At 40.8% G+C, this 15,728-nt stretch overlaps 1 protein-coding gene across 1 annotated transcript in view; it reads right to left on the bottom strand.

Moving 5' to 3' along the window:
* The window catches only part of LOC122564614 (hemicentin-1-like), a 429,834-nt gene that overhangs the window by 334,889 nt on the left and 79,217 nt on the right, over window positions 1-15,728 (bottom strand). Inside the window, exons 5-9 of the mRNA XM_043719704.1 lie at window positions 11,834-12,005; window positions 9,938-10,044; window positions 9,388-9,508; window positions 2,787-3,050; window positions 866-1,010 (exon numbers count right to left, since the gene is read on the bottom strand). Of these exons, the coding sequence (XP_043575639.1) occupies window positions 866-1,010; window positions 2,787-3,050; window positions 9,388-9,508; window positions 9,938-10,044; window positions 11,834-12,005 (809 nt within the window). The remainder of the gene's footprint in view (window positions 1-865; window positions 1,011-2,786; window positions 3,051-9,387; window positions 9,509-9,937; window positions 10,045-11,833; window positions 12,006-15,728) is intronic.

Here is a 15,728-nt window from a genome sequence, read left to right as displayed (position 1 = left end):
TTCCTGCGGTGGCAGGGGAAGGTGCCAGAATGGGAGGGGGTTGTAGGGGGGCGTGGACCTGACCAGGTAGTCACGGAGGGAACGGTCTTTGCGGAAGGCGGAAAGGGGTGGGGAGGGAAATATATCCCTGGTGGTGGGGTCTTTTTGGAGGTGGCGGAAATGTCGGCGGATGATTTGGTTTATGCGAAGGTTGTTAGGGTGGAAGGTGAGCACCAGGGGTGTTCTGTCCTTGTTACGGTTGGAGGGGTGGGGTCCGAGGGTGGAGGTGTGGGATGTGGACGACATGCGATGGAGGGCATCTTTAACCATTTATTAAACGTTTTGATATAATTCATAATGAGAGAATGATTGCTCATGGGGAAAAGTGTAAGCAGAGGTCATAAACATAAGATAGCACTAAGAAATCCAGTATGAGATTCAGAGGAAACTTTTTTATCTAGAGAGTGGTGAAAATGTGGAGCTCACTACAACAGAGAAAGCAGGACATGTTTTTGAGGAAGGGGGTATGATGGTAGACTTACATGAGAAAACATGAGAATAAACTCGAGTGGACCCTAAATGTGTTGTTTGGGCTAAAAGGTCTGATCCCCTACTCACTATGAGCAACCAGTGTCCCTGTTTGTGATGGTATTAAGTGAGGACATCCAAAGGATTGCTGCAGTCAAGAACCTACAGCCGAATCGCCTTCCAGCATTCACCCCTTAGATTCAGATGTGGCAAACAGCCAGTGTGCTGATTTTCCAGAGGATGGTGCATGGGTATGGAACTTCACCTCCAGATGGGGCAAAAGGTCAGAGGAAGATAAATATTGCTCATGGTTTACTCCTGCTGTCAGCAATTCCATGTTCTTTTTACACCTACTCACAGAAACAGACGGTCTGACTCAATTCTGGTCCCGTTTCTGATGATTCTCAGTGTGAATGGAATCAGACTCTTCACGGAGCACCGAATCGATGTGGGCTGCATGTAGTAACAGTGAGTTTGCCTGGGCATGCTCACTACCGGAGGTCCTAAAATAGATACACAAACATTTTAACATAGCAATGGTACTGAATTTGTCATTCAGAGGCCCAGTCTAATGTTCAGAAGATACAAGTTCAATTCCAAAGGGCTGAAGGATTTTAAATTAGTTTAATAAATAAATCCATATAAAAAGCTAGAGTCATTACTAATGATCAAGAAATTACCACCTTATCGTCAATAACTCATCTGGTTCACTCATACCCTTCAAAAAGGAGGGAATCTGCCACTCTTAACCCGTTTAGCCTACATGTGACTCCAAACCCAGAGACAAGTAATTGACTCTTAATTGCCATTTGAAGTGTCCAAACAAGCCTCTTAGGCAGGTCAGTACCACTGCTCGAAGGCAAATAGGGATAGACAATAACTGGTAATCTTGTTAAATGTCACATAACCCATGAACAAATTTTAAAAAATTTTTACATTTTACATTTCCAAGTTACATTTACATGTTACATTTTCAAGGTCTTCCTGCATCTCCCTGCTACTCACCCCTACAACCCACTCCATCACATCCAACCATCTGGGTCATCCAGAACATATATTTGGCTTAAAGTGATATCATTTATTCTGAAGCTGTTCCAAGGTTCACATTCCCTGCAATAAATCACCCCAGTGGTCAATTTTTCTCTACACTGTCAATAAGATGGCGACCAAATGGAAATATCACCTGACTACTATCCCTGAAGTCCAAACCAAAACTGTGAGAACATGATCTGAAATCCTACCACAGCAACTAATGTCATTTAAATTCAATCAATACATCTGGAATTCAAAGCTAGTCTCAGTAACAACATTCCTTCTAAGTTGTGTAGCTGTGGGCAAATGCAGCTGCTCAGATGTTTAAGCATAGCAAGCACAGAAGTTAAGGGCAGTTAGAACCCTGTGCAGCCAACAAGAAAATTAGAGGGAACATTACTCAGTAGTGATGATCATGTAAATTCCCATAAATTTAATTAAAACCCTTGTTGGAAATAAGCCGTCCTTATCTGATTGGGCATACATGGATTCCACATCCAGCCTATGGAGTCCAAGGGCAATTTGGGATGGGCAACAAATGTTGGCCTTACCATATCCCATTTAAAACGTTTTAAAAATCGAGTGCCAGTAGCTCAATTACTTCATTCTTCATTGGAGCTAAACAGTCGTCAGCTTTATATAACTGAAAACAGTGGGAGGGCTGTCTAAGTATCCTGGCCAATATTTATCCACGTCGAGAGTGTGTTGCTGGGAAAGCACAGCAGGTCAGGCAGCATCCGAGGAGCAGGAGAACTGACGTTTTGGGCATAAGCCCTTCATTAGGAATGAGGCTTGTGGGCCGGGACTGAGAGATAAATGGGAGGGGGTTGGGGTTGGAGGGGAAGGTGGCTGAGAAAGCGATAGGTGGATGAAGGTGAGGGAGAAAGTGATAGGTCAGAGGGAGGAGTGATGGACAGGTCTGGAGGGCGGTGCCGAGTTGGAGTCTTGGGACTTGGATAATGTGGGGGGAGGAGAAATGAGGAAGCTGTTGAAATCTATATTTATCCCGTGTGGTTGCAGGGTGCCAAGGTGGTATAAAATATAATATTCTCCCAATATTTATCCACCAATTAATGTCATTATAAAATCATTGTTGTTTGTGGGAGCTAGCTGTGCACAAACTGGTTACTGTATTTCCCACATTGCAGTATTGACAATGTTTCTAAAAAGTATTAATTAGCTGTAGAGTGTTTTTGGGTGTCCTGACATCATGCAAGATGCTACACAAATGTAATTTATTATCTCACCAGGGACCAGGTTTGTGTAGGAGACACTGGATAGACGCTGAAAACGATAACCTTCTCGATTGTATCCAGTCACTTTCAAGAAGAAGTTTTCGTTGGGTGGCATGAATTCTGGAACTTTCCAGATGGTGTTTGTGTTTTGGCTGGAATTAGGCCTAATGGGCAGATTCATCAGAATCTCTCCAGAAGTACTGAGGAGCTCTAATTGGTCAAGCTGCCCTGGAGGATGCAGGCCTGAGCAGTTCAACAATACATGGGTTGGGATTCCTGGAACGAAAGAGAACACAGTAATTTCCTTGAGACTAAGAATTATGAGTGTTACAAATAATTAATACATAGAAGATATAAAGAATACTTAGATACAAATCTATTCTATCATCCGTGATAATACCAGAACATATGCAATGTCATTAAGAGACGTAACTGATAATAAATACTTATTAATGGAACCTTAACAATCCATCAGCAAAATGAGTTGTCAGAAAAAAATCTACTATTTCATCATTGTTAATAGACTTTAAGATGGCTGGTGATCCAGAAGCTAAGACACATCTTTTCTGAATGGAGAGAGCTAAAGCCTGGTTCAGTGTTACAGTCATCATCCAACATTGTTAGTGTGTCTGCTGTCTTCTATTTCTACATACTCAAAGACAATTAATACTCACCAACTGTTTCTACTAACCTTAATAATAATGTTAACAAATCTTCATAATGTGATTCAGAAAACATTATCAATCATAACAGGGTGGCACTGTGGCTCAGTGGTTGGCCTCACAGCACGAGGGACTCAGGTTTGATTCCTCCCTCTGAATACTGTCTGTCTGTGTGGAGTTTGCACATTCTCCCTGTGTCCGAATGGGTTTTCTCTGGGTGCTCCGGTTTCCTCCCACAATCCAAAGATGTGTGGGTTAGGTGAATTGGCCATGCTAAATTGCCCATAGTCTTCAGGGATGTGTAGATTAGGTGCATTAGTCAGGGTAAATGTAGAGTAGTAGGAAAATGGGTCTGGTGGGTTACTGTTTGGAGGGTCAGTGTGGACTTGTTGGGCTGAAGGGCCTGTTTCCACACTGTAGGGATCCTATGATAACTTCTGAGCCCTTCTCTTCATATATTGCGTATGATTTGATGTCAAATTTTGAGAAATAATGTTCCTGTGAAGTGTCTTGGATTCAATGAGACAGGTTAGTTACTAACCTCATTGTAAAAGATCCTCTAGAAAGAAGTTTTGAATTCTAAGATGATATAATTCTTGGCACACTTGGGATTTTTTTTAACCAAAAGATGCTCAGTTGCAAAATTGCAACTAATGCTAGATAACAGTTGCCAAAAAGAATAAGTGTGCAAAAAACTATGCTGACAAAACAATTTAAGATTGCCAGTCGGGCTCACGGTATGGCACACTTGAGCATACTGGAAGTTGCATATATTAATAAATAGAAAAGTTCTGTTCTTTGCATACAAAGAAACCCTGCACACATTGTGTTTGTTACAATGTAACAAAATAGTTGACATTGTTCTCTGGTTCATCCCCTGGGCAATGATATGACCACTCACAGTCAACTTGCCAGGTTTAAAATTTAAATTGAAACAAAGCTTGGCAGTTAACTGTCAGTCATCATTTAAGTGCAGTATCAATGGGAGCACTTTTTATCAGAGACCTCTTGCCAGCAAATAGCACTCTCTTTCCAAACAGTGATATCCTGATGATTGCAAAATGAACGTTTAGACAATATGTGTATATCCTCAAAAATCTTAAACTTACACAAAGCCAATTACATAGGAATGAACTGTGAGCTAGCTAAGGTAGTTTGGTGAAGTAGACTAAAAGGTGTAGCAGTAAATAAATAGTGGGAAACATGTAAAAAAGTTAATTCTTTAAAAAAAACACTAAACTCAACAAGAAAAATCCATCTGTGGCTCACAAGGAAAATTAAGGATTTTTTAAAGTTCAGGATTGTATTCAATTGGAAAAAAAGAGGCTTATATTGTTGCAAAGAATAGACATAAGCCTGAAGATTTATTTTATAAAATAATAAAAGACAAGCAATTAATTGATTAGAAAGGGGGGAAAACAGTTTGGGAAAGTAGACTAGCCAGGAGTATAAAAACAGACTTAAGAGCCTTTACAAAGATGAGAATAACTGAAGTAAACAATGGTCCTTTAGAGCAGAAACTGATTTGAGGTAGAATATCAACATAATTATAATGAATGATGCAGCAAGCTCAAGAGCCACATGGTCTGCTCCTGCCCCATCAGCTGCTATATATTGTGCACTTTATAAGACACATGGCAAAATGAATTGATTAACTCTACCAAAAAAAAGAGCTGGGAAACTATCTAGCTGAGATTGGTTTGGGAGTGGGAATTTTATAGGGAAAGTTACATTCTGAGAAGTTAAGAAGACACCACAACATGCACTGGATCCTCTGGTACTGAAACTGGAGGGATGTTATCTCTGGATGTAAAAGAGCCAATTCCAGTAATGAAGATGTCAAGATAGATGAGTACTTGGGTTTTGTTTAAATTCCTCTTTGGAATTCCACAGTATTTGTGCAGAATTTTGCCTTGAGATTGAATGATTAGAATGCTTTTTTGTTAACTAAATTACTTGTTTGGAAAAATAAATTGATTTTCAGCTTCTACTTTCTAGTTCTGCACTCATATTCCCAGATTTATTTTGGGTATCTGGTACAAACAGAAACCCATCACAGTATTTCGAAGTCTCAGATCTAAACTAATGAGAAGCCCACAGGGGAAATTTCTGTTCGTTTGACATTATCTAACTACGCTTTTCTTGTGGTGGCACATACCACTCTGTCTTGAGGCCCAGAATGAGCAGAGCTGAGGAATGGGATTCTACAGTTGAAGAGAAGGCCACAGCAGGAATATAACCAACTACACCATACATTGCATCAGTTCAGTACCCAGCAAAGATCTTGGCACATTGGGTTAACTAGTTACTTGAAACCAAGAGATCAACAACAATCTTCTTCCCTGAGTTCTTAGGAAGCAATGCTGGTTGATCAAAACAGTTCTACACTTAGTGACCTGCACAGGCCATGCTCAACCTCTCCAACATGACACCTTCATTTCAAAGAGGCATTATTCCCCCATCTCACAGATAGACAGATAGACACTCACCTCTGGTAAGACATCTTTGAGGAGAAAGTGAGGTCTGCAGATGCTGGAGATCAGAGCTGGAAATGTGTTGCTGGAAAAGCGCAGCAGGTCAGGCAGCATCCAGGGAACAGGAGAATCGACGTTTCGGGCATAAGCCCTTCTTCAGGATTCCTGAAGAAGGGCTTATGCCCGAAACGTCGATTCTCCTGTTCCCTGGATGCTGCCTGACCTGCTGCGCTTTTCCAGCAACACATTTCCAGCTCTGGTAAGACATCTACCTTCCCTAAGATTTAGAATGGTCATTGCCTTAGTTTTCAGATAAAAAAACCAGGGTAGCAGGTGAAAGCCCTCCCAATCAATTCTGTATTTGGAAAGTTCATGTTGCAAATTTTGGCAGATATTTTGTTTAAGCAATTGATCAGAGGCCTCTGTCTCACCGGCATGAAAATATTTTGGGTGAGTATTCTGCAGCTGAGGGAACATTTGCAACTTCCCACCTTTCTAAATGAAAAGTTCAACCTGAAATATGAATGCATTGCTTTTTTCAGATGCTGACTGACCTATTGTGAATTTCCTGTACTTTCCATTTTTGTTTTGCATTCCCAGAAGGAAAATGCTAAAGACTTCTCCCCCAGCCCCACCATATACCCCATTCAGCACATGCATTGGTGTAGAAATCATATCTTCTAGGGTGTAGGTTTGCTCGCTGAGCTGTAGGTTTGATATCCAGACGTTTCATTATATGGCTAGGTAACATCATCAGTGGTGACCTCCAAGTGAAGCGAAGCTGTTGTCTCCTGCTTTCTATTTATATGTTTGTCCTGGAAGGGGAATTCCTGGGGTTTGTGGTGATGTCATTTCCTGTTCGTTTTCTGAGGGGTTGATAGATGGTATCTAGATCTATGTGTTTGTTTATGGCGTTGTGGTTAGAATGCCAGCCTCGAGGAATTCACTGGCATGTCTTTGCTCAGCCTGTCCCAAGATAGATGTGTTGTCCCAGTCAAAATGGTGGGTTTTTTCATCCGTGTGTAGGGCTACAAGGGAGAGAAGATCATGTCTTTTTGTGGCTAGCTGGTGTTCGTGTATCCTGGTGGCTAACTTTCTTCCTGTTTGTCCTACATAGTGTTTGTGGCAGTCCTTGCATGGAATTTTGTAGACGATGTTGGTTTTGTCCATGCGTTGTACTGCGTCTTTTAAGTTTGTTAGTTTTTGTTTGAGTGCTACTAGGATTCCGAGGGGTCTTAGTAGTCTGGCATTCATTTCTGAAACTTCTTTGATGTATGGTAAGGTGGTTAGGGTTTCTGGCTGTGTTTGGTCTGCTTGTCGTGGTTTGTTCTTGAGGAATCTGCACACTGTATTTTTTGAGTATCCGTTCTTCTTGAATACGTTGTATAGGTGGTTCTCCTCTGTTTTCCGAAGTTCGTCTGCGAAGCAGTGTGTGGTGGCTCGTTGGAATAGTGTTCTTTTTTTAGATTAGATTAGATTACTTACAGTGTGGAAACAGGCCCTTCGGCCCAACAAGTCCACACCGACCCGCCGAAGCACAACCCACCCAGACCCATTCCCCTACATTTACCCCTTCACCTAACACTACGGGCAATTCACCTGACCTGCACATTTTTGGACTATGGGAGGAAACCGGAGCATCCAGAGAAACCCACGCAGACACGGGGAGAATGTGCAAACTCCACACAGAGAGTCACCGGAGGCAGGAATTGAACCCAGGTCTCTGGCGCTGTGAGGCAGCAGTGCTAACCACTGTGCCACCGTGCTGCCCAGCTTCGTTTGTGTGTGTTGGGATGGTTGCTGGTGTAGTCAAGTATTTGGTCAGTGTTTTTCTGTATACGCAGGTTTGTAGTTCTCCGTTGTTCGTTCTTTCGACTGTGATGTCCAGGAATGCGAGTTTGTTGTCAGTTTCTTCCTCCTTGGTGAACTTTATGCCTGTGAGGGTGTTGTTGATGATGTTAAATGTCTCTTCTATCTTGTTTCATTTTGCGATGACAAAGGTGTCATCTACGTAGCGGACCCAGATTTTTGGTTTGATGGTTGGTAGGGCTGTTTGTTCTAGTCTTTGCATTACCACTTCTGCTATGAATCCTGATAGTGGAGATCCCATGGGTGTGCCGTTGGTTTGTTTGTAGATTATGTTGTTGAAGGTGAAGTGGGTGGTGAGGCACAGGTCCACTAGCTTCATGATGTTTTCGTTGGTAATGTGATTGATGGTGGTTGAGGTGTGTGTGAAGGTCTTTTCTAAAAGTGTGGTAAGTGTTTCCTTTGCCAGGTCGATGTTGATGGAGGTGAATAGTGCTGTTACATCGAATGAGATCATTTTTGCTTCACTTCACTCACTTCACTTGGAGGTCGCCACTGATGATGTTACCTAGCCAGGTAATGAAACGTCTGGATATCAAACCTACAGCTCAGCGAGCAACCCTACACCCTAAACCTCAACCTGAGCTACAAACCTTCACAAATCTTGCAAAAATCATATCTTCTGCAGTTACACTGGAAGAGGTGGAACAAATTACATAAATCTAGAAATGTTGATTTTACACAAATATTTAAAATGAAAACACTTAGGCAACAGGTCTTTAATGCTGTGCTAGAAATTCTGGATGTTAAAAGAACGAAGCAATCTCCAGAGGAAATTAAATAGTCACTGGTAATCCTCACTTGACTCAAATAAAACTAATTTGCTAATCCCATATTGCAATCTGTGTCTTTTACTACTATAGCTCAAATATACTCAGGTACTACGACTCAAAGTATATCACTGTTTCCTCATTGTTTCTGGATCAAAATTCTGGAACTGGCTCCTAGGACCACCCACACTGCAGCAGTTCAAGAAGGTGGCTCACCAACACCTTCTGTAATTAGAGTAATTAGAGATGGGCAGAACAAATTTTAAAAGTTGAATTTAATGACTGCCTAAAAAGTAATGTTCCAACAGAATAACACTCCTGGGAAGAGGATCCATGAATTTAATCAGAGTGCACAAAAAAATTAACACTTTTTAGGGGAACAGTTTTTTACAGCCATGCTTCAACAATACAGACTTCAGAATTTTATAGTTTTCACTTTTTAATAACTTCACTCAGCACTTGAACTTTCTGCAGATTGTACTGCACTCCATTTAATGTATCAAATGAAATGTTTTAGTCTGCTACTTGGTAAGTAATTGCAATGTTAGATTAATATGCTACATTTTAAAAATTCTTGACTCTGTTTAATTCCATGATTAAAATGGCGGAGGAGTTTCACACTTATTATCATCAATATCATATCCCACAATTTAAAATCCAGAGTAGATTCAATTCAGAATGAAGATTTTTGCAGACAAGAAAGGACTAGAAGATTTTGCTGGTTAGGGTTACATGAGCAGGAGCAGGAAGAGATTTTCAGGTAGCATAAACACTAAAATGACCATTTAAGCCAAGGATGAGTTGAGCTCTTGTTAGAGGTACAATGTTTAAGTTTGCCTACCTTGAATTGGACGCTCACTTGTCTTTTGGAAATCTGAAGTAGGCTTTGTAGAAAACCCAGCTCGGAAATCGATACTACTGACTCCTGTGATCCGTGCGGAGTGGCGTCCAGTGCTGCGGAGCTTAAAGGAAGCAAAACTCACTCATCAGCATCTCAGTGAATAAAACAAATATAATAACAAGAGCAGGGACAATGTTTAACAAATTGATCCAGATTACTGATTATGCATAAAGACAAAGGAAAGTTCTCAAAAGCATACAGTGCACAAATCTTCAAAACTGGAAGAGGTGGAACAAATTGCATAAATCTAGAAATAACTAATGGGTGATAACAAGAGTTTTTAGAGACTACAGATTGAAGTAGTGGAGAAGTATGGAAGTCAAGGTTTTGAAACCCTTGTAACAGTGAATTGGATGGTGCATATGTCTTCATTGCTACACAAGGTTGATGCATAGACAGAATATGACATGGTGCTTGAAGTTTATTAGAAATAAATCAATGAGGTTCAAAGAAACAATGACTATCAACACAACACAAACTAAGTCCTCACCTTGATTGTCCACATTCCAGGCCGTGGATTTTTCACATTGACAACTCGTGCTGAGTTTGGAATGTTCAACAGTTCATTCAAACCCAATCCTCTCCACATGAATCGCCCTGAAAGAAAGTCAACAAATAAGTCTGTTTGGTCAGAATTAGCACTGCTTCCAAACATGATGCTAGTGGATAAACAGGATTGGCTGTGAAAACACCCAACCCATCTCTAAAATGTAAATTGATTGCAAGGGGCAGCCCAATGCTTCTAGATTTTGCAGCATAATAGACAAGGAAAATCCAACAATAAAAAGGATGCTGAAGAATGGAGAATCTAAACAATAAGTAACACTAAGAGAGTCAAAAAGTGAAAACTATAAAACTATAAAAGTAGGATATGTAAAAGGCATTAATGAAAAGTTCATCCATCCAACGGGAGCACTCAGCTGCATTAATCAACAAGTTGGTGAACAAGCTGAAACAATGGAAAATGTATCTTTACATTATTTTTACAATCTGTGCCTTCCTGCAATCTTAAAATAACCTATTTCTGTATGAATAATTCCCACCTTGATAATGTTTATACATTGAATAAGACTGACAATTTTAGTCCTGACTTTCAGGTTCAGGTTCAGGTTTAGAAGCACATTTAAAAAGCACTGCGCAGTATGCTGCTCACGATCCTCTGCAATCTATTATTGGATTCAATTCATTCTTTTTGCTGTAAGTCATATTTTAATGCAATAAATGTTTCTCAACATAGATCTTGGAAAAGGATAACATTGTGTAACCACCAATGGTACCAGAGATGTTTGTTCCGATGCGAGATTGAAGCATTTAACTTCTAAGCTTCTAATATCCAAATGTGAGCAAAATTATTATTTTTATCAGTAAGTCTATTTAAATTACTCCAGACAGAAATAAAAAGCACTTCACTGAAAGAAATGCAAGTGCAGACTGGACATGTGCACTCTATGACCTTGTGACTTAAACAGCATTTTTCATAGATCAAAATCAGAACTGTACGCAGATGCTGGGCCAGAGAGTGCCAGATTAGGGAGGTCCAATACTGCAGTTTTGTTCTGTGGATTCTTCCTCACTAGAATCTAGCATTAAAATTAAGCCAGCCATTTCATGCTATTACATACCGTAGCAGTACAGGTGGTAATTCCTCCACAAACAGAATGCTGGCATCAAGCCAAAAGGACATTCTGCCTACCTGATAAATGAGCAATGTGCGATATGTGCATCTCAGCACCAGTGTAATACCAATATGTAAACCATATATCCCAACGTCTGTTGGATAGTGTCAAATAGCATGTCCGTATAACTGTATGCAACAGACACAGTGCTGAATGTACCCAATAATCCATGCTTGCAAACTTCAGAACAAAGTGCCTATCATTAGGTGTGATTCTGCAATTGGATGACACTTGCTAAACACTTGCTATTAAGTACAGAAACAATCAATTTAAGATCAGTTAGGTTCACAGTGTGGTTCATGTATGCACTTAAGAAACAATATATTTTCACACACAGCTTCATGTCCTTTGCAAAGATAACAAACAATACATTGCACCTTGTATGATTGAACGAAAGCTTGGGGACAGCCATTTCCTCTGTCTTGACCGATTGGAGTTGCCTTGCCTGGTTTTAATTCAAACAAAAGCTTGGCAGTTAACTGCAGCCTGGTGCATTCCCTATAGCAATGCCTCTACCAGTCAGAGTCTATTTGTCAACTAATCAGATACCTCTTCTCATGTCGTATACATTTTTATTCCTTTTCAGATTTCATATTGTTGTGAATTTGTCTAGGTAAGATCAATAGCTTGGGCAACATGTCTCTTTTATCAGCAATGCTCAAATTCTGTAATATCAAGAAACCAAGAATATTTACCCTCTTATGTCTTACCTAAGGGATCCAGAATTTCTATGGTTGGCATGGGGCCACTGAGAGAAATGGTGACTTCTTTTAGGTTAGGATCAAAGGGCACCAGCCAGAGATGCTCCTCCCTCTCCTTATGATCAGTGGACAGAAGATGAACTTTAGAAATCTGGATAGTTCTTTCAACCCATTTCAGCACCTAGATCAAAATAAAATCAAAATCATAACCACACTGTTTACTTTACCCAACTGCTTTCCACCATTCCCTAATTTATTTCCATTCACTTTTCTTGAAAGTACTGTATAAAATTTAACTGGTGCCTATTTATTGTTTATCTTACCTCACTAATGAGCTGGCATTGAATGTAAAGAGTCCATTCAATTTCTGGAACCATCCCAGCTGAACCTGATTCAGTCCTCATCCAAACGCCATACATAGACTCAACAAACAGGATAGCCATACAATTGCATTTGCAATCAGGGTTCACCGTATTCTTCAATTTATGCATAATTTACCTTGTTGCAAATGCTGTGTGCAAGAAGGAAATTGACACCCTTACAATGACTTAGCTCAGAAGGGTTACTCAATGGAGAGAGTGTCTGTAAATTGCTCAAGGTGCACAATCCAAGAATACTTGTTTGTTAGCAGAGCACAGAAAATCATTCACTACAAAGACATGTGCCCTTTGATGCTTTAGAGCAAATTATTCCATGTTCCCCATCTCTGAGGAGTAAAATAATTATTTCAGCTAAATTAGAGGGAATGAGTAGTAGACAAATAGCAGGTTGAATGTTCCCTGGGTCATAATCTTGACGTCAATAACAGGACAGGAACATAAAAATGGCCAGGGCAGAACATCAGTCCTGATCTTTCCAGAGGTAGGCAATTACAAAGCTGCCTTCAGGAACTACATCCAATTAAGGAGGAGGAGGTTGGTCTGCTGATGTAAGTAGACTAGATGTTCCGCATCTCGTGTCATCTAAGATTCCTTTACCCTACCATCCCTTCCTTGCCTTAGTGGGACAAACCTATCCAGCATTCGCAGCAAGTGCTCCCGAAACAACCTTCACTTTTCTGTCATGCATTTCCCTGAGAATATCTGCTCCCAATTTATGCTGCACAGTTCCTGCCTAATAGCATTGTAATTCCCCCCTCCCCCTACTAAATACTTTCCCATGCCATCTGCTCCGATGCCTCTCCATGAATATGGTAAAGGTCAGGGAGCTGTGATCACTATCACTGAAATGCTCTCCCACCGAGAGATCTGACACCTAACCTGGTTCGTTGCCAAACACCAAATCCAATATGGATTCCCCTCTAATCTGCCTATCAACATATTGAGTCAGGAATCTTTCCTGGACACACCTAAAGAACAGTGCTCCATCCAAACTATTTGCACTAAGGAGATTCCAAGTAATATTAGGGAAATTGAAGTCACCCAAGACAACAATTCTGTTACTTCTGCATCTTTCCAAAATCTGCTTCCCAGTCTGCTACTCCATGTCTCTGTTGCTAATGGGGGGAGGGTCTATAGAAAACTCCCATTAAAGTGATTGCTCCTGTCCTACTTCTGACTTCCACCCATAATGACTCAGTAGACAAGCCCTCCTTGACGACCTCCCTTTCCGCAGCTGTTATACTCCCCCGATTAGCAATGCCACTCTCCCACCTCTTTTGCCTCCCTCTCTATTCCTTTTGAAATATCTAAACTCCAGAACATTCAACAACCATTCCTGCCCCCTGTGATATCCAAGTCTCCGTACTGGCCACAGTATTGTAGCTCCGAGTACTCTAAGTTCGTCACCCTTATTCCTGACACTTCTTGTGTTAAAATAAACACACTTCAACCCATCACACAACTGCAACTCTGCCCTATCAACTGTCTATTCTTCCTCACAGACTCTCTGCACCCTATATTGTCTGTTCACCAGCTACCCCATCCTCTGATCCATAGCTCTGGTTCCAAACGCACTATTTATTTGCAGTAATGAACCGTAGTCATCTGTTAAGGACTAGCTTCACGGTGGCTCAGTGGTTAGCACTGCTGCCTCACAGCACCAGGATCCCTGGTTCGATTCTAAACTCGGGTGATTATCTGTGTGGAGTTTGCACATTCACCCTGTGTCTGCGTGGGTTTGCTCCGGTTTCCTCCCACTATCCAAAGTTGTGGTGAATTGGCCATGCTAAATTGCCCATACTGTAGTGTGCATTAGTTAGAGGGGGAAAAAAAAGGGGTTTGGGTGGGTTACTCTTCGGAGGGTCGGTGTGGACTGGTTGGGCCGAAGGGCCTGCTTCCATACTATAGGGAATCTAATCTAAATCAAATAGCACAGAAGGAGGCTATTTAACCTGTCAAGCTTACCTCAGCTTTCAAAGAGCTACGTGATTAATTCCACCAGCCTGGTCCTTCCCCATAGCCTTGCAAACTTTTAAGTATTCTTTCAATTCTTTTCTGAAAAGTTAATACTCAAGCTACACTCAGCACCTCACAGGCGATGTATTTCAGATCTTAACTCACTGTGTGAAAAGATATTCTTAATTCCTCTCTGTTTCTTTTGTCAATCTGTGCTGATTGCCTGATAATTAGTCGAAATGCTGCTGGAACACAGAAAGCTTAAAAAAAATCAGAGTTCTCAACAGTGATCACTACCAAGCGACTGGCTGAAAGATGCGTGCAGACATTATGATAACAAAAAACAGACTGATTTGTTACAGACTCAGGGCCAAATAGCTCATTGTGATTCAATAGTCCAGTTTCACAGGTGAAGAATGGCTATTTATAGAAGGCACTAAGAACACCTGGTGTCTGTGAAACTGTACTAGGGTATGGGATAGGATGGGAAAGTAGAGCTGAGGTAGAAGATTATCCATGATTTTAATGAATGACTGAGCAGGCCAGTGGGACCGGATAGCCTTACTTCTATTTCTTATTCTCTTAGGAACATTGTGCAGGAGTTGCTGCCTTGAGTACAGTATGGATGGGAAAATAAATCACTATCAAAGCAGAAAGCCAGACAGCCTTCTGCTTCTGCTGTCGCCAGTAAGATCCCAACTGGTTTCACTGCTGGGACAGGACTGTGAAAACTGTACAAAGCATTCTGCAAATTCTTGATTCTACAGAGGAATCAGTTTTAATAACAGGCAGATTTGACACAGTCATGATCTGGGCCAGCTTCCTGTGCCATTACTTAGCTTTACACACATGGTCCCTCGAGAAATCACATTAAAGTACGAGGCTCGTTGAAGTAATAACCTCAGCAGTGGAATGGAATACATGAAGCAATAAAACTTTTAAAGGAAGGGGCTGTAAGTCGAGCCCATTAAACGTTTATACATGAGGGTTTGATGCTGATAATCTTTGTATTGTGACAAATATAAGGAATATCAGACTAGGATTTAATAACATGCATATCAATTGTCACTTGCAACATATACTATAAAATTTGAGAGTTCAGTTTGCTCAGATGTTTAGAGGACTGGAATTAATGCAGAATAAAACTAACAGCATGAGTTCAAAACCTGTGCTGTTCACAGTAGTTTATAGAGGCCTGCATCTTCACCATACACTATGCAATGGAGTGGTTACCCTCAAGCTATACATATTTAATTGTCTCTCTTTAATGGAGAGAGATGACTAAGGTCCTTTGTGGATATCATAAGTTCAGGGAAACCTTGAATAGGAAGCAGGTTCAAGCCTGCTCTGAAGCACCATTCATCAACCTTCACAGTAAAACAATGATGAAGGATTTGAAGATGCAATTTATGTATACATAAAGGAAGCTTTTGAGATTTAGCAAGTTGATGTGGACTATGCGCTATAATATAAATATAAATGTATTCAAGGTGTCGGTCAGAGCAGGAAAGAGAATTTGGATTTTGGTGGACAGGTCACTAAAAATATCATCACCATGTTCTGTGGTC

This window comes from Chiloscyllium plagiosum, chromosome 30 (genome assembly GCF_004010195.1).
Source record: "Chiloscyllium plagiosum isolate BGI_BamShark_2017 chromosome 30, ASM401019v2, whole genome shotgun sequence".
NCBI lineage: Eukaryota > Metazoa > Chordata > Chondrichthyes > Orectolobiformes > Hemiscylliidae > Chiloscyllium > Chiloscyllium plagiosum.
Note: the sequence above shows the minus strand (reverse complement) of the source record. Positions and strands in the feature narration are given on the sequence as shown.